Source organism: Empidonax traillii, unplaced genomic scaffold (genome assembly GCF_003031625.1).
Source record: "Empidonax traillii isolate 1590-97213 ecotype Southwest subspecies unplaced genomic scaffold, ASM303162v1 scaffold59:size1551110, whole genome shotgun sequence".
Lineage (NCBI taxonomy): Eukaryota > Metazoa > Chordata > Aves > Passeriformes > Tyrannidae > Empidonax > Empidonax traillii.
The window spans coordinates 815,265-836,980 of record NW_020955252.1 but is presented as its reverse complement, the minus strand read 5'-3'; the positions used below and the strand labels follow the sequence as shown (position 1 = coordinate 836,980).

The 21,716-nt window shown below is 40.5% G+C and overlaps 1 protein-coding gene across 2 annotated transcripts in view; it reads left to right on the top strand.

The window, feature by feature from the left end:
* The first annotated feature begins 14 nt into the window (after window positions 1-14).
* The window catches only part of NKD1 (NKD1, WNT signaling pathway inhibitor), a 106,736-nt gene continuing 85,034 nt past the window's right edge, over window positions 15-21,716 (top strand). For both annotated transcript variants that reach the window (XM_027879827.1, XM_027879826.1), the window contains exons 1-3: window positions 15-256; window positions 398-430; window positions 658-815. In XM_027879827.1, coding sequence (XP_027735628.1) covers window positions 232-256; window positions 398-430; window positions 658-815 — 216 coding nt within the window. In that variant the 5' untranslated portion in view covers window positions 15-231. The remainder of the gene's footprint in view (window positions 257-397; window positions 431-657; window positions 816-21,716) is intronic.

Genomic DNA, 21,716 nt, shown 5'->3' with positions numbered 1-21,716 from the left:
TCTTTGGGAAAGAGAGGAGAGAGGAGGAAGGCTGGAGCGGAGAGGGGGACGCCGGACCGTGCTGCAGGAGAGGAGCTGAGATTTGAGCTCGCTTGTGCTTAGCAGGGAGAAGCGGAGCACATGGATTTCTAAACACGCTGGGATTTTATATATCTGCAAAAATAACAACAAGCGAACCTGACCCTACTGAACACAGTCAAATGAATCGTAATTGCAGATCAATGCAGAGAGATGGGGAAACTTCACTCGAAACATGGTTAGTTCCTTTCACTTGCTACTTCCTTAGCCCCTTCCCCTTATTCAGATTTTTACTTGGTTTGTTGCTGTGATTTTATACTGGTGTCTAACGATCTTCCTTTATTATTTCCCTCACACACTTTCCTCCGGATCTGCCTAGCTGCCGTTTGTAAACCCAGAGAAAGTCCAGAAGGTAGGGATGGCTCCTTACTGCTAGTAACTTTGAACGCCTTCCCCCGGTCCGCCCGGCTGCCCCCGGCCCCCTGCCCTCCTCTCCCCTCAACTTTCCGCCGTGGTTTGCGCTCCCCGTGCCCGCCCCGGCTCCGGCTCCAGCCCCAGCCCGCCCGGGAGCGGGGATGGCCGCGGGGGCCGGGCGGGCTCTGCGGGCGCTCAGCGGCGGCATTGTCTCCTCTTTTCTAGGTGATAGTTTTGCGGTGAACGCCTCTCTGGCTCGCAAAGGGCTGGAGGACTGGATGGTGAAGCAGAAATACTCCGGGGGCAGCAGCAGCGGCGGCAGCAGCTCGGGACTCCAGCAAGGCTGCCAGCACCGGGCCGTTTGCAGGCTCTCCAGCGCCAGGGTATGTCAGCTTCCTCGCTGCCCCCCCGCCCCTTCCTTTTGAAATAGTGAAAAGCAAAAGCTCTTTCTACATCTCTCTTTCCCTCCCAAGGGGCGGTTGTGCAAAGGAAGGTTTTCTTTGCCCTAATGTTGCTCCAAGGGGCTGCCCCGTGGGTGGTTTCCTTCTGTCCTTTGATGAAGTTGGGAGCTGCAGAGCAAACTTGGTGAGGGTACAAAAGCCTGAGGAGTAAGGGAACCTGACTGCTAGTGTCTGGGCAGTACGATTAGAACAAAACCCTTTACAAACAGGAACAGAGAATCTCTGGGAAAAGCCCCGCAGCCAGACAGTGTGTGCAAGCTTGTGAACCCAGAGAAAGATTAGTGCGCAAGTTTGCCTGTGACATTTTGGCAAGAAAGGAGAAGTCCCTGAAGAGTGTATAGTTATTTATTTGCTCTTTGCTAATAATGTGTGGCTGACTTTCTCCGTAAGAGTTACTGTACATGTCACTTGTCCTGGCTGTTGCCACACTGGTCGCTTTCCACCCCTCCTCTTTCCTTCAATCCTCCACGTAAAACAGGGCTGGAGGAAATATTTTAGTTGCCTTTTCTTTTATTTATCCTGAATGTTGTCTCTTTAAACAAAAAGGCATGATGGGAGGTAAACAGACTTAACAATTCTTAGATATGGTCCTCAGAGTGTTTCAGAGTATGATCCAGAGCTTATTGATGTTTACTGAAAGACTCCCATTGACTTTGGATCAAGCCCTGAAAGCTTCATCACTGGAAAGGTAACCTGAGAGATGGGGAGATTGGAATCTCTGCTTCCCAGCAAGCAATGTGGCTCTGAAAGCACAAGCAGAGCAGGGCCACCAAACCTCCTGCAGGCTCTTTGCTTTGTTAGCTACCAGTTGTATTGTCAGAAGCCTGGACTTCTTGTGCCTCAGGAAAGATTAACTCACAAGTGGAGAATACCACATTTCAGGTGGGATGTTAAAGTGAGTAGAAGACGTGTAGTATGGGAAAAGCTAATGATGACTTTTTAGGTTCTACTAGTATTGTATTTCAAGGAGGATAAATTGTGAGAGTCCCTAAAAGTAGGGCAAAGGAGGTGTTTGTTTGTGGTTGATGAGTATAATCACCATCGGCTTTCAGGTATGGTTGGTTGAAGTGATTTTTATTGTGCTTTACTTGGAAACAATATGTCCAAAGAAGTTCTCATTTCTGATAGAACATGCATGATACAGATGCAAAGAGTAGAAACACATGCTTTTAATTATTTTTCAAATATCACTGGTTTTGTGAGTCAACCTTTTTAGATGTGTTCTACCTTTCACATGTATATTTTCTAGAAAAGAAGCTCAACTTGCCAAACTAAAACCATAGGTTTAAAATTCAAGAGTTAAAGGTAAAAAACTCTGACTTTAGTTTGTGAATTCCGTCTTCTTCCAAAAACATAATTTGCTTTCTGAAAATAAGGAGGAAATATCTTTTGTCCAAGATACTTACTATTCATGACACTTCAGTTGTCAGCTTCATGAGGTCTGCTCAGCTGGAATGACAGTAGAAAGTATTTCTTCTTACTCAAGAGGAAGTCCTCCTTATGATGGTTCAGCAATTAGCAAGCCATTAACTAAATATTAGTCTGCAGTTTTAGTGTGTTATAAAACTGTAAATAGGTTTAAGTGTTTTTAAAAGCACTGATCCCATGAGGCTTTTTACTGTCATCCTTATAGAGCTGTTTCTGAATGTTCAAAAATATTTGCCATTTATTGCCTAATGTATTTGGTAGTATCTGTATGCATATATAGCCTGCAAATTTATTTAACGTAATTGTCATCTTGTCACAGGCACACTGGGACAGCTACATTAAAGTTCCTTTAAAATATGAACTTTTGGAATATGGAAGGATGCATTTCTAATCCTACATTGGAACCAGATGTTCCATATGTACAGTCATTTTGACAAGGATTATGAAGTCACAGCTATTGACTCCGTAACTGAGATTGCATGACTGCTTCTCTTCTGAGATCTCTTTGATCTCTTGTATAATTATACGAAGTTACAAAATGAATTGTAGCCTAACCTCTTGGTTCTTCATTCACCTCAAGATGTAGAAACAGTAGGTGCTTCCACTAATGGTTTGCTCACTGGGGATTGTATGGGACAGTTGTGTAGTCCCAACCTTGACTAAGGGCTCTTCTCTTTACTACTTCAAAATTCATCCTAAAATGTTCAATTAGCTTAAGAGGCTCTGTGAAGTGTTAGTTTTATTGTGTCACAGATGAAACTTTGGCTTCTCAGTAAAACCTATCTTTGCCTCCAAATAGGTCGTAGTTGCTGCATTTGTGACTTATGGCAGAAAGAGTTAGATCAAACACTGATGAAAATATCTCCATTCACAGAAACATCCAGCTGAATTAAAAAGAAAAGTCCTAGAAATAATTTTCCTACTAGGAATCCTTAACTAGAGCTTTGTTGATGGTAGTTGTGTTAGGAAGTAGGGCATATTTGGTGAAATCCAGTTCACTTCAAAGACCTGGTGGTGGGAGAGGAGAGCACTTAGTGTCTTCCAAGTCTGAAACCTCAAAGGTTTGCATAATTTTTATCAGAACTTGGATGTGATAGTGCAATTTGACTTATATTACTGTATATAAGCCCATAGTTCTGTCTAGGTTGTAGCTGGAAGGCTGTCTCCCTCAAGAGCAGAGGCTCTGAGTTGTTATGGTGAAGTTAGTTGTACAGGGGAGATGATACTGAAGTTCAGGGGATTCATGTAGCATTTTACAAGTGGAATGAGTGACTAATACAGGAAAGCAATAAAGTTTCCTTTGTAGTCTTCTCTAGAATGATTGAATTTAGAATAGTTGTGGAGAGGAGGTCTTTATATCAGTTCACTCAAGGGGTGTTTGACTCAAGCAGAGATCAATTATACAACACCTTTTCTTCTCCTGAATGAAGTTTTAAGAGTTTTTTTTGCTAGACCAGACTTCCCTCAGCTGATGAGTTGTCCATATTGTGTCCTGTCCATCTGTGTCTCCCTCCTCCAATTCATTGGAAGAACAGTAATTAGTGTCCAGCTGCTACCAAATGCACCAGTCATCTGAGAAGGATCTCCTGGTAAACTGTTGGGTGAAGGCATGAGCCAGGGGAAGGGGAGTTGTGTCCAAAATGTGCCCTCGTGGTGTGTGTGAAGCTGTGGGTGCTGGGCCGAGCGCTCTGATCTCATTAAACCATTGCCACCCGCCCAGCAGGGGCTGCTCTGCTCTAAATGTTTTAATGACTGTGGAGGCTGAGGGCTGGGCTGCAGCCTTCCACATCACGTAGGATTAAGTAAAAAAGCAATTCTGTTGCATCCATGAAAAGTATGAGGTCCAGAGTCAACTTCTAGTTCAAAGCTAATTGAAACCACTGAGGCTGTAAATCTGTTAGAGCAACTGAATACACATCTTTCGCTGCTTCGTGACAGAGCTACCTTGTACCCAGAACAGTTTTCTGATGCTGTGGATTATCCTGTATAATTCTTAAGCTTAAATTTACTCAGTGTGTGTTTACTTTTACAGACTATTTTTGGAGATCAACATTGTTTGCAAATATTCATGTGTTTATTTATTTAACTGAGAAGCAGTTTAGTGCTAGAGGGCCAAATATTAAATACAGCATTTGCTTAGTTCAATTTACTTTTATCTTCAAAGCCATAAGACATTTTAGTAGTTTCTTGTGTGTCTCATTGAGATCTGTGCTTGGAAATGGAAAAAATATTGTATTTTTAATTAATATTTAAACCAACTCTTAGTGAGTCCCATTGAAGGTAATCATTCTGGTTAAAATAGAAAAGACTTTTGCTTATCACTTCTGCTGGGCTCTTTGGTGCTAGTGATCCTCATGTTCAACCCTAACTGATATTAGTTAGAGTTGAGTATCTGGTTTGGGATTAATACAGTATGAAATGCTGAGGCACATCAGTTCTTCAGAGGTGGGGCTTATTCTCCATTTGTTCTGTGCCTGTAACTGCCAGTGACATTAATGGGCATTCCTTGCATGGCTGAGAGGAGACAACACCAGTGTCAACTTCACTGCTCCTCTAGTATGATCAATCTTAAATTAAAAAAAAAAAAATCCTTCGCAGTCCCCCACTGCTAAATAACATATGTGTATGTATGCATATTAAAAATACATCGCCTTCTGGAAGACACAGCTGGGGAGGTCATTCATCCAAAATGAAAATAATAAACAGAAAAGAGACTTCTTTAGTGGTATGTACACACTAAGGCTTAAAGGCTGTTGAAATGGAAGATGTAGTTGTAGCACTACTTTAGGGTGATTTCATGGGTAGAATGACATTTGAAAGACTGCCTTCTTACTGATATGGTGATGAGCAATGAAAATTTCCTTGGATGCTATCTTGTGTGACTGCTTGAAGTGATCTTTTTAAATGAAATATTTTCAAGTCCAATAATGTCAGTATTGTATAGATAATTATTTTTATTGACTCTGAGGATTAAAATAAACAACAGACTCAGCAGTGACAGATATTGGTTTGACTAAAAAGTGTTTTAATCCACGCAGATATTCTGTGTGCCATTCAAAATAAAATTGCCAAACTTTGTATTGAAAGAGAGAAAAGCAGAATCTTATTTAGTGTTGAAATTTGGTGCCAACAAACCAAGATAATTTAATTAGTGGTGCACATAGTATATCTTGACAGTTCTGGTTTGGGAAAATTATAATATGAATATTAACAATCAAAGAGTCTCTGAAAGTATTAGTGCCATGGTGATGAGATTAGTGAATTGGCCAATACTGTAGCAGAAAGCTGGATTCCAAGGGAATTATCCTTGAATGATACCAGTTGGTGCAATTAAAAACCACAATTCAGTTGCCATATGGAAAGTGTTAGGCATCCTTACATGGTTTCAAAGCTATGTGCCAGAGGTTAAATTGACATATGAAGAAAAGCATAAATTAAATATTTTGTGTTATGACATTAAAAGTTGACTTTGCTTGAGCCATATGGAGGAGGTGGATGGAAGACAGTCTGTATTTCATCAGGGCTTGTTTTATAGGTCTTTCAGATTTACTGTGGTGCACTTTTAATTTGGCATGTTGATTGGAAAGCTGAATGGCCCGTGAAGTTTCTGCAAACAGTCTCATTAAAGTAACTTTTTGTTTTGATCTCTAACAACCCCCTCTCTCCCACCTCCTCTAAAGTGGAGTTGCTTAGTTTGGTATTTGTAAGAAGAAAGCATATTCTGTGTAGTAGCTGGATGAAGTCCTCATCTGTGTCTCCTGGGCTCCTGTTGGCTTAGTGAAACCTTAATTCTTCTGGATGAGAAGGCCTTGGTTATGGAGTACACTTTCTTCTGTAAATTGGGATGAAAAGTAACAACAATATGGTATATTCTTTAATGTCTTAAATGTAAATAATGTAGTCCAGACTTCACACTAAAACTTTAGTTATAACAAAAATGGGACATTTGCAGCACATGATTGTTGACATATGGGAATGTTCTTTTCAGCAACATTCATTAACAGAAGGGTTTTCTGTAGGTTTTGAGATCTGTAATAAGACCCAGGAGGAGCTCGGTAAGTGGCTATTTGTAGGCACCCTTCAGAAGAAGATCTTAGTTGACTTTTATAATCTTTTTTTTTTAAGTTGGATTATGAACAGAGGAAAGAGAAGTCTCTTGAGTATTGAAACTTTGTAGGAGTTAGTTTTTCCAAAGTTGGTGAAATAATTGTTCGGTGATGATATTTAAATCAAAATGGAACGTTGCTCCCAGTGCTGCAGATGTTGGTCTTTATAGAAATCCTTGCAGATAGATTTTGCTTTGTGAATGTTAGCATCAAAACCTGTTGGAAAGTAAACTGTAGATGTTCAGATGTACAGAATACTTGAAGTTTGTTTGTTTGTTTTTGTAATGGAACCACTTTCTAGTTGATATACTAGTTACCCTGAATACTTGTGAGCTTTCAGACTATGATATTTATGGATATCTTTTCATGGAAAGTGAGGCATAGTTTCAGCTAAAAAAAATAATGTGAAGAAATGGTCAAATATACTTTCTCTGTGAATTTATTTAGTCATATCTGCCAACATTGGCAGCAAAACTAAGCTTGTATTTACTCCTACAGAGTAACTACAGCTATGGGAGACTTGACTTGGCCTGTATTCCATTCAAGAATTATTAACCAAGTTCCAAATGCAAAATCTTCATTGTGTCTGATTTCTGAGCCAGCAAAGTGTGTTTGTATTGCAGTATCTCATGACATTTGTCTTGTGGTGGTGGAACGCCAGTGGTGTTGGCTGTGCTGAAAGAGCTGTGCCGGCTTTTAGTGTAAGCTAAGAGAAAAGGGAAATGATTTGTGCATGTTCAACTACTGCTCTCCTGGTCTCTCTGCAAGGGGTGCAGTTGTACAGTATGTTCACTCTCTGTAAGCTTCTGGATTTATTGTCATCAGAGCAACATGGCATATAAATTGTCTTCGAATTTGAAGGTGACACTTCTGAACATGTGAGACATCCTTTTTTGAGCTGGAAAAGTCCTGTGCAGTTAGTGCCTTCCAAACAGACTGCTGCCATGTAACCACAATGTCCACTGTTTAATAAGGACTGATCCATTGTTTTGCCTTGGGAGTTGGCACTCCTACAGGCTTATATCTGCAAGGAAGTGTTCAGCTAGATTCCTTAATCCCTATGAGTTTGTGTCTCACATGAGCTGATGGGTGCCCATCATATGTCAGAAATGCTTCTGGTTTAGTCATACAGTTGTTTGAGGAAGGGAGTGCTGCTGTCTCTTGTTGGGAGGTCCTATAACACTTGTGAAATTGAGTAGCACTGGCTTCATTTATGCTTGTCAGAGGAAGTAGAAACGAGACAAGGAAGGCCAAGGTCCATCTGGAATTAAATCTGGCCGAGAATGTCAAGGAAAATGAGAAGGGCTTCTTCAAATCCATCAGTAACAAAAGTTTAATAGTAAATGGAGGGGGGACCTTGGTGACAGAATATGCAGAGAAGGCAGAGCTACCAAATGCCTTCTTTGCATTGGCCTACACTGACAAGACCAGCCCTCAGGAATCTCTGACCCAGGAGAACAGGGTGAAAGAATATTGAAAGGATGACTTTCCCTGGGAGGAGTAGCCAATACCTCAGAGTGCTGGGCAGACCTTCAGAAGGACCTTGACAGTTTGGAGAGATGGGCAGAGGAGAACTGTCTGAAGTTCAACATGGGCAATGCACGGTCCTGTACCTGGCAAGGAACAACCCTGTGCACCAGTACAGATTGGGGCTGATCTGCTGGAGAGCAGCTCTATGGAGAAGGACCTAGGGGTCCTGGTAGACAATAAGCTGTCCCTGAGCCAACAGTTGTCCTGGGGGACAAGAAGCCCGATGAGATCCTGGGGTGCATTAGGAAGAGCGTTGCCAGCAGGTTGAGGGATGTGATCTTGCCCCTCAGCCCTGGTGAGACACATCTGAAGTGCCTTGTCCAGTTCTGGGCTCCCCAGGACAGGAGAGACATGGAGCTCCTGGAGTCCAGTGGAGGCTACAAGGATGATCAAGGGACTGGAGTATCTCTCTGATGAGGAAAGGCTGAGATATTTGGGCCTGTTCAGCCTTGAGAAGAGACAGCTGAGAGGGAACCTCAATGTCTATCAGTATCTGAAGGGGGAGTGTTAAGAGGCTGGAGCCAGACTCTTCTTAGTGGTGCTAAGCAATAGGACAAGAGGTAATGGGCAGAAACAGATGCACAGAAAGTTCCACCTGAACATAACGAAGAACTTTACTATATAGTGACCATGAACAGATTGCCCAGACAGGTTCTGGAGTCTCCCTCACTGGAGATATTCAAGAACCATCTGGACGCAAACCTGATCCATGTGCTCTAGGATGAACCCGTTTAAGCAGGGACTTTGGACAAGATGGCATCCCCACCACTGTGGTGTCTTCCAACTTGAACCATTCTGTGATTCTGTAGTGTGGCCTATTGTATATTATAGGGCAGTAAACCATCCTATTGTTTCAGACTGTAAAACTTTTGGTAGAGTAAATATTTTTGCTCCTCAGATGACCACACAGTGGCCATAGGAGACTGAAACACCATCGGTGCCTGAGACGCTCCTCAGTGGCCAAGAAGAGCCCTGTAAAAATATATGCAAAAGCTCCCACCACATACTAATCTCTCAGCAGGAGTAAGAGAAGACCCTGTGGTTCCCTGGTCCAAACCAAGGTCCCTGCTAAAGATGTATGAGAAGGAGTTGTTCCTTAAACCTTAAGCTGTTCATAAAATTTACTTGTGAACAAGACTTACCAGGCAAACAGTTTTTCTACTTTTTGTCAAAGCTCTGGTAGTTTGGTAATTTTCTCCAATTACCCTTCTCAATCTGAGAACTCAGTGGAACTCTGAAACTCATCCAGCTGACTGTGAGAGGGTGTCTTGCTTATATCTTGACAAGGGCCATATATCAGTCTTGTTTAAATGGGTTTGGATTTCAGTGCAGGCTCAGTGGCTCTGGTCTCTTGAATCATTTGCAATGAGAAGGCATTGAGAATGGGAGATGCTACCTTGGTTATGTTTTGAGGAAAATTTGCAGCAGAGAACTTCTAAAGTGCCTGGAATTTTCAGCCATGTATCCTTGGACTTCTAACAAATGCAGGCAGTGTATGTTGCTTTAGCTCAGGGGTGGATTGGCATGTGGTCAGAACAGTCTGTGCACTGTCCATCCAGAGAAATACTTTGTATTTTGTGATTAGGGCGGAATTTAATGCATTTGGGGGCATTACTGTGGCAGCTTTAAAGGGATTAAGTATATTGAGGTTCCTATTAAAGTATAACATTGTGATTCAAGATCTGTGAAAGAAAATCATGCATGGGTGTTTGATCTTGGGGTGCAGCCACACATGCTGTGAGGCATAAAATAAGGGGATAGACTCAGTAGGGAAGTGACAGAACAAAGTACTGTCTTGCAGGAGAAATGGGATTTGGGAGCAGCCTCGAATCTTTTGATCCATACTCTGATGCGAATGATGAGTGGTACAGAGGTGACAGATTTGTCTTGGGGGAGAAAGGAGAGCGGTGGGTAGTGTGTCGCATTGCCCTCGGAGATAGTTTGCTGTCTGATTCCCCAAAGGTTTGACAGTGGTAGGTAAGGACTAAGCCGCTTCTTGTCCTAGCTTAAAAAATCTTTTATAGTTCCAGGACAGTCAGTTTCAAGAGTCAGGTAAAAGAAGGCAGTAACTGGAAAGCTGAGCCTTGTGCGTTAAGTGCATATAAAGAACAAATGCCTTTTTGGGGGAGTGGGAATTTTCTCTGAGCATAGAGTGTCCCAGCCCTGAGCTCACAGAATAACAAGCAGTCTCTGTGTTGCGTAAGATGCTGCGGTTAAGCCTGTATCAGTGTTTTCTGTAATAAACTACTCTTTTTGAAACAATAAATAATAATTTTGCTTGTGAACTTTCCAAGTCTCTCTCTGTTCATGTAGTGTACGTGTGTGTACACTACAGACACTCATTCCCCTGTAGAGAGAGAACATCAGAGTCTAGCAAACAGAGTATCTGTCATTCCAGCTGAGCAAAGGTCTAAGGCAATAACCCAAAATATCCTGGAAGAAATTCTAAAAAGCATTGAAGAAATCAATCGTCTGATCCTAGAGGAAGGTCTTTGATGTAATCCCGGTAAGTTTATACTGGGAGCCTGCCTGTTTCTTTATGGTCAGCCCTAGACTTTCTATATGAAAAGTGGATCAAATAATTTCATAAGCTCCTGCTATAAAAAAAGAGGGTTGATAATTTTCTAAAGCGTACACACTGTTTAAATGTAGATTGTGGCTTTTAGCAGAAGCCCAGGTGGGGAGGAAAGGCTTTTCAAAACAAGTACTTACAGGAAAATAAATAGTACTTTGATATTTTTTCCCATGGAAAAACTGTGCCTCATTTAGCCTTCCCGAATATTTAATTTTATTTTGAGGATAAACTTCATAGGTTATCTCAGTTAAAGCCATTTTTATTTATGCAAAGCTTATGTGCAAGGTCTTGTTCCTGATGTGGATGTGTATGTAAAAGTAGTTTTTTTGAATACCATAAATAAATTACATTTAAATGTATATTTTTAACTAATTCAGTGCAGTTAGGTAAGACTGTTTTTATAATTCTAAAAATTCTGCACTATTTCTCTGTTATGTTTTGATGCAAAATCCCTGCTCTAATGAAGGGGAAACTTCTCATTGCTTTTAGTGCTTTTGTATTGGGTTCTCTGCCACATCAGTGGAAGATGAGAGAAGGTTCAAGTGGTGAGACTAATAGTCTTTTTATCTGGCAGCTACATTGCTGATGTAATGGCAACGCATTTTCCCCTGAAGATGCAGTTTATCTGATCATTTTATGACAGGTTCACAAAAGTTTTTCCCAGCTGTACTGCCACTTAAATTCCCATTTGTAATTAGCAATGTAATTTTGCAGATAGGTTTAAAAACCATGTTTTGAAAGAGGCTATTCCCACAGCAGTGCTTAATACCCATTAAAATGACACATTTTTATTGTATGAAGGTGGGTTTTTAATCTATTTAGGTTAGTTTGTTAAAGTATTGAACCACAGTCTCATTCTTTTTTTTTTTTTTTTTTTTTTAATTTTTTTAATTTCTACTCTAAGGCTATTTTCGATCATTTATTTATGACCAATAGGAAGCACACAAAATCATTAACTCTGGACTAATGCACACCATAAAGAAGTAAATGAGATGTCTTTCTGCATAAGCTATTGTACAGGGCTTTACTTGGAAAGACAGTTACTCTTGGGTTAAAACATGGTGATGTGTAACAGAAAGTAAAGGAAAAAACCCAGCATTTGGAAAGGAGGTATTGTATTCACTGATGCTACATAGACTTCATTGGGATTTGGTCATCAACTTTATTATGGCACTCTTTTCCAAATTTTTTTTTTTTTTAATACCCTTTAGGAAAAAAAAATGAAAATTTTTGTGAGAAATGTGCGCTGAAAGTCAAAAGTAAGGCATGGTGAAGTAGCTCTGTGTCCTTGGGCATTTGCTGTTGCCCAGTAGGGACCAGCTAGGCTGCAACATGCAGGTGCTTATTCATTGAAAGTACATGTGCTGTTTAAATACAGAACAAATCTCTGCTAAAACAATTCGTCCTAAATCTATAACCACCTTTGATTTTCCCCATTTTGGAAAGACAGAAACTAAAGGCACTGCAGTGGGAAGCCCCCTTGATTTGCCAGTAATTGAATAACAGACAATGGGTAATGTCCTGTGGGAGAAGCAAAAAGACTGTGAGGTCCCTTGTTAGCTCTGCAACAGTAATCTGACCCTCCTCGTGTGTTTCTGATGGCAACACTGACAGTCCTGTCTCTTCAAAAATGAGGGGAATTTCACCACTACTGAGAAAAGTAGGAAAGATTGTCAAACACAGAAGAGTAGAATGGTTAGGCAAGAAATATGCTAATGTTGTGCCTTTAGGGTTAAGTTTTAAGAAAGGAAAAAGTCCTGGCTTACTGTATGATCTGACTTTCGCCTAATTATCAGCAGGATCCCTATCCAAAGAGAGGGTGAGGCTTGCTCCTTCCACAGTATCAACTGACATGGGGTCTAGTCAAAATTTACTGTTATTTCATATCAATTCCAATATCCAGCAGTATCAGGACTGGATAGGCAGTTTTGTCTTCGGTTGGAGACTCTTTTCTGAGAGGCATGGCTGGCTGAGAGACAGATCAAGGTGGCTTTGCTTTAAATTGTGTTGGCACAGCTTACTGATGCCAGTGGGCTGGGTGCTAATAGCTGACGGCAGAGCTGGGTGGAGGGAGGTAACTCTGCTGGAAAAGCAGTCTTCTGATGTTCAGTCTTACCTATCTGTAAATGAGGAGGGGAAAAAAAGTGTTACCTGGACTTAGCCGACCACAGCCAAGAATCTTTCTTCTCGTGATGATAGTGACTAGCAGCGTTTTGTGTCATACCTAGCTGCACGCCAAACTGGATTGTAAGCTTTGAGCAATACTGGTTTGCAGTGTTTCTTCTTGCAGGGTGATGCTTTCCTTCTGTGTCAGCACTGCCGTGTCCGGTGCCACCCTTTCTTCTGCTGACCAAGGTCTGCTTATGGCTGGGTTTACCCAAACTTCACGTGTCTGTTGGAACTGCCTGCCTGTGCTGTAGAGAAAGGGTACATGCTTGGCCACACCTTTTTTTAACTGTATGCTGTTGATAATACAGAGTTTTGGAGTGAGTGATCTCTGTGGAATATAAAGGGTTACGTTGTTGAAGTTACACAGGCGCCAATCCACTGGCACACCGCAGGTGATCTCGGAGTGAATGTTGTTTAAAGCGCCTGTCCCACGGTTTCACAAATGTGCTCTGACCAGAGGATGTTTTTCTAACTTCAAAGGGCTTCTTGGGCTGGCTTGGTGCCTCACAGACTGAGTCCACAATTCCTCTGCTCGTGATGTGTTCTAACCATGTGTGACTTTTTTTTTTGGTATGTGATGTTTTCTTAAAGCTGCATTGACCTGTGTTCAAGTGAAACTTGCTCTTAAGCTTGTAAACACAAACTTGTCGTGTGGGCAGTTTTCATCTTAACTTGATGTGTGTATTTTTTTTGAGAGCAAGAATAGACATCAAAAGGAGGAGTAATTTATAGGAAAAGAAGAAGAAAAAAAAAAAAAAAGAAATAAACTTGTAGCAGACTTTTCAGTTGCACCGTCCAGGGGCTTTTCCTTGAAGATCAAAGTGTGGGTTCTTTGCTGGCCATAAGGAGAAGAGCTTGTTTCCACCTTGGCACTGTGAGTGTTACAGTACATTACTTTGTTTGAAATGTGCCTCTGCTCAAGGAGTGTGTAGAGGGGGAACAGAAGGCAAAAGGGAGTACAAAGTGGAAAGAACTTAGGACACTCATCAGTGACCTGATTTTTTTTTTTTTTTCCCTTCTCTCCCTCTTTAACTGTGTTATACTAAAATAAACTTTTTGGAAAATGTCTGTATGGTTTTTTAAATATTAAAGGTTTGGTTTTCTTGTATAGTACTCTGTAGTATAGTTTTCTGAAGGGGATTACATATGCTTTTTAATGCTGAGAATTAGAAATGGCTGATACTTTGTGGGCCAAATTCTTTTACTGTTGAAATCCATTAACTCAGAGAGCAGGATTAGTCCCTGAAATATCTCCTGAGGTACACTCTGCTACAGTAGCTATGGTTGTGAATCTGGAAGATGTAGTTAGTGTTCTCTAGGTTGAATTGGTGGTGGACACTGGTTTTTTTGCAAAGTTTTTTGCATTCAGTAAGGCTAGAAAAAGTAAATATTTGTATCTTACTGTTATTGCTATTATGGATGGTTTTGACTATATTGTTAAAAAAAAAAACAACACCACAACAACAACGAAAAAGAAAAAACCGAGCAAAACAAACCCTTTCTTCAAAGAAACCAATACCTTACAAACCAGACCATAATACTCTCTGTTTGGCACAGGATTGAGAAGTATCATCTGCCGTGGGAGTAAAACATCACACTGTGAATGGCGTGCCGTGAACAATACATCTCAGCTGTGCAATGAAGTTTTGTGCCTCATGAGTATCAGTACTGCAAACTAGCACTTAATAATTAATCCAGCTTTCAGATGCAGCTTGATCCCAATGTCCTTGTCCAGATGAGATCTTGGAGAAGTTAGTGATGTCTAGGACCTAAGCCCTAGCAGTAAACAACCTGTGCTACCCTGCCATCCAATGGTTATCAACAGGAACCATGCCACCACGTTTATTTTGGCTGGTTTTAAAGCAGGTGGCCAGAATGAGTTCCTAGTTTCAAAGTCACAGCTGCTGCTTTGAAATTGTGTAAGAAGGGCTTTGGTTTCTTAACACAAAATAACTGAGCTGCTGTTTAGTATTAGAGCATCATTATTCTGGGAAATGCACTCTTTGTTTTAAAAATATCTTCTGTATGTAAGTTGAAAGTTTATACCTCATGATTCTAAGGTCAAAGAGCTGAGAAGGTTCCTTGTTTGACTGATGATTGTAAATACTTAAGAATTTCTCAGTGACTTGAATGAATGGAATCTGGAGCTAGTATTAAAATTGATAGCACTATTAGAAATACAGAGTTACTGCAGGGATCTGTTTGTTGGTATTACATAATTGGGGGGGGGATTTTTTTAGTAACTATAATTGAAAATTTTTCTTCTTTAACTTGATCTCTTTGTGGCAGTTACCCCCAAAATGTTATGTGTGTATTATTAAATCAATTATAAGACCAAGTGAACTTTATACTGTCAAAATAATTATTCTGTGATTAAGTAGAAGGAAATGCTCTACTACAAATCCCCATTTCCTCTCCTCGTAAAATTTTATTTTAAAATGAACCTTCTTGGGTGACTTTTTCAGTAGAGTCAGCAACAGTGTCAGCAAAATGGTGAATTTGTGTCACTGGAAGTATAAAGAGAATTCATGAAGGAGTTTGTGTTAAGCATAGTTTTCTTTTTTATAAAAAAAGGATTCTATTCACAGTGGTTTTTTTCTTCTTTTGTATTCCTTGCCACCTTATGATATTATAATTTTTTTTGCCTACTTTCAAAATTTCATAGATATATATTTATAAAAAATATATGTCATGTAAGCCTTTTTCTAGTGTAAGAGAAAGTACATTTTATGCTGGGTACACAGCATGGGGTTTTCTGGGTCTTCAATCTCATTTGATCCTGTCTCACAAGAAATATATCAAACAGGAATGAGCAAAATGCAATCCCTTCAGACTGGGTGAAAATGCACTCTGAAGAAAGAAGACAAAAGAGGGCTGGTTAGAGGAAAGGTGGGACCTTTCCTCTGAAAGGAGACCTGAAAAAAGCAAACGGGCAGAGATGAGTTTCTTCAGTTTATGTAGACAGGCTTGGTAAGGGATGGAAAGGGCAAAATTAGGGTTCATCTGGTATTGAGGACACAGACAAAGAAAAGAACGCAATTTGCATGCACAGGATATAGCAAAATCATTGACTTGGTTGTTAAGGGGAAGAGGTGAGAATGGGCACATCGGAAGTACAGGCAGCACAGGTGGGATGTCTGGGCTGTGCCCTTAATCCTTTTGGCTTCAATCACAAAATAATATTTGCTTATATTTTTATCTTGTGACAGTAATTACGAGCAGTTCAGTCTGCTGGAAGCTGCATGTTCTAGTGCAGCACTTCTTAGATTTAGCCATTAGCACGTGGTGATGGACCACCACCACCTATTTGATATACAGGTGTCTATGACAGAATCCCTGCGAAGTTAAAGCTCCCCGTGGTTCAGACACAGGTTTCCTGCAGACCTTGCACCTCTGATAACAGGGTGTGCCTTTGCTAACTGGGCTGATTGGTGTTGCCCCTCGGGTCTCTACTTAGCTATGGTAGGATGTCAGCCCTGTTGTGCTTAAGGAGATGGGCTAATAGGTTAAATACAGCTTTCTTAAGCACTGTGCATCACAAGAGAGGTAGTCTTTGAAGTCATCTGAGATTAGAAGACTGGTCTGACGGCTGGGATGTGAGGCTGGGAGGTGTTTGTGATGTGGGTGGTCAGAGATGGATAGCCGTGATGCTACCTGGTCTCTGAATTTAAGGCTCAAGAATGAGGTCCAGAAGCCATGTATTTTAGTCCAGACCCTAGCTTCAGCAGTATATCCTTTCTGAAGTTGCTCATATCTTCACAGAGACCCAAAATAGATAAATACTTGCCACTCATTTAGTCACATTTTTCTTCTCTTAGAAACTACTGATTTTATCCACTTTTCCTCATTTCCCCACCAGAGAAATATTTACAGTTCATGAAGACCTTAAATTCCAGATGTACACTTACTTAATTGCTATGTTTTTATGAATAAGCCAGGTATTTATCACCTACTTTCCTGAGCAAAGTAAGAAAATAATGAAAAAAATGTTTGAATTGCCCTTGATGTTTATATAATATCCCCTTGCAAAATAACCTAACCTCTTACATTGTTTCTTTTGCTCTATAGTAATCTTCCTAAAATGTTTCAGAAAGGAGCCTTTCTGAACTGTCCAGCTCTTGTCACAATCCAGTGGCTCAAGAAGTCTAATTCTAAAAAGTTTATATTAATCAAAGCAGTTCTAACATATGGGGAAAAAAAAGACATTTTATTTCTCACTCATCCAAATGAGGGTTTGGATGGGGCTATGGAAGGTGGTGAGAGGGATATGTCTTTCTTGTATGAGCTGAATCTCCTCTCTTGTGGAACCCTCTCTAAGGACATGTGCATTCAAGCGAGGCAAACTTCCTGCTTATTGTGGTACCTTGCTCTTGGTCATGCATATAAATTCAGTGCAAGATTAATAGGAATGTAGGGTAGAGCTTATGGCTGGCATATGTATGGATCAGAATAGGTATATAATACAGGATGAGGAGAGTGCCAGACTTTTATCACTGTTCCTGGATGAAATGGACAACTGAAGGGGAAAGGAAAAGGTTTGTTAAAAGTTTGACTGAAGTCTAGCTCTGATGCATCGGCTAGACTGGAGGCTTTGCAGGGAGATGAGCTTTTTTCCCCGGTGTTTGCTTGAATAATGAAATTACCCTCTCTTGAAGGTTATTCTTTGGAGCAGCAGAGTTTGTACATGAGTGAAATGCATGTCAAAATGTTTACAAAGAACTGAAGTGGAGTGGTGAGTCAAAGCAGTAGGCTTTTCTTTGCACCGGCTTTGTAATGGAGAGCCTTATAATGAGGGTGAACTATGCCTCCTATTCCGGTGGGCCTTTGTGCTATCTGGAGCACAAAGCGGAGCAGGTTTACAGGTTAATTAACACCTCTTCCCTCCAGCTTTGGTGCTGGCTGTGATGTATCACCCCATCTTAGAAATGGTGACTGACTGTTATTGATGGATACACCCAAGCTTTTTATTTTTTGCCTCTAAATTCTCTGCTGCGAATGTCATTTATTCTTTTAAACAATAGAGAACACAGTTAAATGTATGGTGCTGAAGAGGCACTTATTGTCCTCCCAGCCTGGCAACAGTGAACACACCCCCACAGCTGCTGTGCTGCAACCAGGCACATCCCAGCCTGTAGCTTCCTTGCTCCCCACTCCGAGTAAATTTGAGGAGAATTCGAATTCTGCCCATCTAAAGGATTTGTGGCATCTCAAACCCTATTATTATGTATTTAAAGATGATTTTTCTGAATATTGAATTTTAAGGATGGTTTTAGTGTGACAGCGATGTGTTTTTTGAGAGTTTAGTCAGTCTGGCTGGAATCATTGTACTTTATTTAGTGTGTGTGCTGGATAAAGGCATTTGTTGTTGATTCCCCCAGCCTAGCCCACCTTCCTTTGGACACTGAAAGTTTTTTTTGCCACCTATTGCCCTCAGACCACACTTTCTCAGCAGCTGCCCCGTGCTGCTTTCTTTCCCTCCCAGTTGTTCTGTATGTGTTAGATACTTTTATTTTAACAGCTATTGCCTTTCCCTTAGCTAAATTTGAATGCTACATTGTTCAGAAACTAAATCTTGGGGGAAAAACAAAGCCACGTGGTGGTCTGACTAGCAGGGTGCACATTTGAGTGTGGAACACCAAGAATCCTTTTGCCATCTTGTGTTGGCTAGCACACCCAACTAACATTTGAGGCAACTATGTACCATATAATTATATACATGCCTAACTATACCTTACATACTTGTTGTACAGGCTGCTAACAAAGGACAAGTGTAGCATAAAAGTATTTTTGGAGCTTAAAGAATATTTCCTCACGTCTCCTACTACTTTACTTGCCTGTTAGTGAGTGGAAAGACAGTGGAGTGTAGCCCAGCTCATGAGCAGAATCATTTTGGGAAGAGGACAGTGCAGAGGCAGTCCTTGCTGCCTTCCTTGAGGCAGAGTGGAAATTGGGAAGGAAACTGTGATTCAGTAAATCACAGTCATCTCTCAGACAGCTCCAGGGCAGTGCAGCTCTCAGCTGCTGCCTTGCTCGCAGTGGATTATAGGGTCATAATATAGCCCACTATGCTGAAGCAGAAAAGCACTAAATTTATCCTCGGGAGCTGCTTTATGTTGTCTAGAAATGAAGAATTCCTCTGTAAGAATGTAATACTTTTCATTCAACTTCCCAATTCCCATGCTTCAGCAGTATATTTATCTTCGCCATTTTCATGCTGTGAATAGAGGAAGGCCAAGAAACATGTATAAAGGACTTCCTTTGCAGCCAATGATATGTGCAGAGTAGCAGCCTATAAAGTTAACAGGGATTAAGGTGAATGACCATGTGAGCAAGGGAGGCATCCCATCAGGAAATACGTCTGTTTCTGTGTAGAAACTAAAGCAATGCTATCTACAGATTCTGAATCAAAGCCTTGGACAGCTAAACAAAGCTAATCCCCAAAGATGTACCATTACACTAATTTCCTGTGTATGGAACAAATATTGTAAGAGTTTTGAAAAGCATTTTCCAACCATTGTTAAGAGGAGAGTTGGGGTGTGAGCTATAAAATTCTGATCTGGGTTCAGACTTTCTCCATATTTGTGGTTTTGGTTTGAGCCTGTGTCTAGTTAGCAGGGATATAAATGTTAAAATTCACCCATGTGGCTTGAGAGATGTTCTGTGCTAGTAGTGTATGTCTCACTTTTTCAGCATGTCTTTGTTTTAGAAACTATTTCTTTCTGCTGGAGTCAGATCCTTTCTTTAATTGGGCAAATTCTGAATATTTGGGCAACTAGAGACAACTTGACTAGGCCTAGTAGAGCTGAAAATGTAGTGTTCATTATCTATTAAAAGCAATATTTTTCTCATAAATTGTCTTAAAGTGAAAACTTGTATGTTCTTACAGAGAAGAAAGTAAATGTCATGTCATGCTATCTTTTTAGGAAAGCTTCTGTTTCTTTGTTTCTTTGTTTCAGTTTGATAGCGTGTTACATTTCATTGATCAATAGTTGAAGTGAATTGCTAGATGGGAAAGGGTTAAACTAAATAATGAGTATCCTTGGTTTTGGAGAGCTGTAAGTGGGGAAGATGAGCACTAAGAACTAGGTCCTGCGGTGAGCCAGAACCATCAACCAGCAACTCTCACTTTGGGTAAAAGAGCTGTCTGCTCAGATCTGTTAAGCTGGGTCTGACTGGACACTAAGTTTATAGAGTGGGAGGTTAGAGCTCTAAATTTGAATTCTTGTCAGAAGACATGATTTATGAATGGCAGTGAGAATTAATTACCTAGAAGTGAACAGAACAAATTAGCTGGGCACAGAACATGCTTTCCCCTGGGCTGTCACCCATTGTGTCTGTAGCCTGGTGTGGGGCACTTAATGTAATTTCAGACCGGCTTCATTCTGGGCAGAGGCTGATAATGTGTGAACATGTGTGATGGTCCTGGGATGGTGGCAAGCAAGCCCATAGGACACTGCATGGTGTCTGCTTTCAGAGAGGGTTTTAGTGCTGACTTCCATAGAGTTAGGCTTTGGCAGTAATAATTGTGTGGCAGAGAATATTTCAGAAACAGCAATCTCAAATGCTTGGCACTTTGCTGTAAATTTAATCTATTTACATATTTCCCGTACCACTGTACAAACAAACCAGTGGGCAGAGTACCGAAACCATTTTCTCAGGCAAAGTTCCAGTTGATACCAAAGAGGTCAGAATTGAAAATAATAACTTGTTTAAAAGCATTTGAATGTGACCTTTAGAGAAATCCTTTTCCTTTTGCTGACTTTTTGCAGCCCTCATTAGGGAATTACTGAAAATTGGTAGGAAATTTCAATGAGTGCAGGCTATGACCCTAGCTGAGTTTTGCTTGCTTTTCCTTTTGGATTATTGCAGGGGGTGTCACTTCTTCAGAAAATAGCATGGATCTAAGGTACTGTTACTCTGCCCTCTCTCTCCTTCCTTGTTGAATTGGCAAGTGCTCCTCTTAGATGTGTAGGTACCAGCGTGTGTAGTGAACTTACATGTGTTTCAGCGAAGATGCTCAGGCCAGTCCGAGTCTGGTAGTGTTTTACATGTGTGTAGAGATCTTATCATGCAGGCAGGATGCAATAGATGGTACTCTGCCACCATTTCAATATCCTTTTGTTCCCAGTAAAACCCCCAAAAAGATAATGGGCGAGCTTGAAGAACTTCACAGAAGAACTAAGGGTGGTTGAACTGAGACGACTGAAAGAGCAAATTATTTGCTGCTTATGTATGTAGGGAAGCTGATAAGAAAATTTCTTATCATAGACATAGAATGAAAGAATAAAAAGTACTTTTATTTATCAGTAGTTTATGTGCTTGCGCAGATTTCTGTTGTGATACAGAGTGTTGGCACAGCAGCCATTCTGGAATACCCGTTACAATCAGTTTCTATATGTAAAAATGCCAGTAAATACTGAGGTAATGACCAAATGAGAATTTAGTCTGGATTATTTAATGTTTAAAAAAACGTTACTTAGAACTGTGGAGGACTTTGATCAAGAATAATAGTGGGGGAACTTGGCAAAAATTGAGTGTAAAGACATGGTAATGGAGGTCTGTTTGAATGTGGAATAATTATTGGAAAATGGTACAGGTTTTAATTCCACTCAGAATTGCTAAAACGGCACAGTTTACATTTCTGAACTTTCTGTATGTAATGGAAAAGAGTCTTCAAAGTTGAGTCCATGGAATTCTGTCCATTTCACTTTCTTCAGCCGAAAATCCAAAATAATCATGTGCATCTATGTCAGCAAAATTGAGTTTTACAAGATTTTTCTCCCTTTGAATGAAAATCTTGTACATGATACCATTAAACATAGAAGTGTTGTTACTTTAGGCATGGCTTTAACAGATTATGCTGACAGCAGTTAGTTATAACTCTGAGATTTGTCCTTTATAAAGATTAATGATCCTTGAAATAATAAATATATTGGTAATGCCAACCCTGGAAGTTGTTTTCAATTCATAAATAGAATTGTTTTTGTAAGAGCACACATCTTCCACTGCTATTTC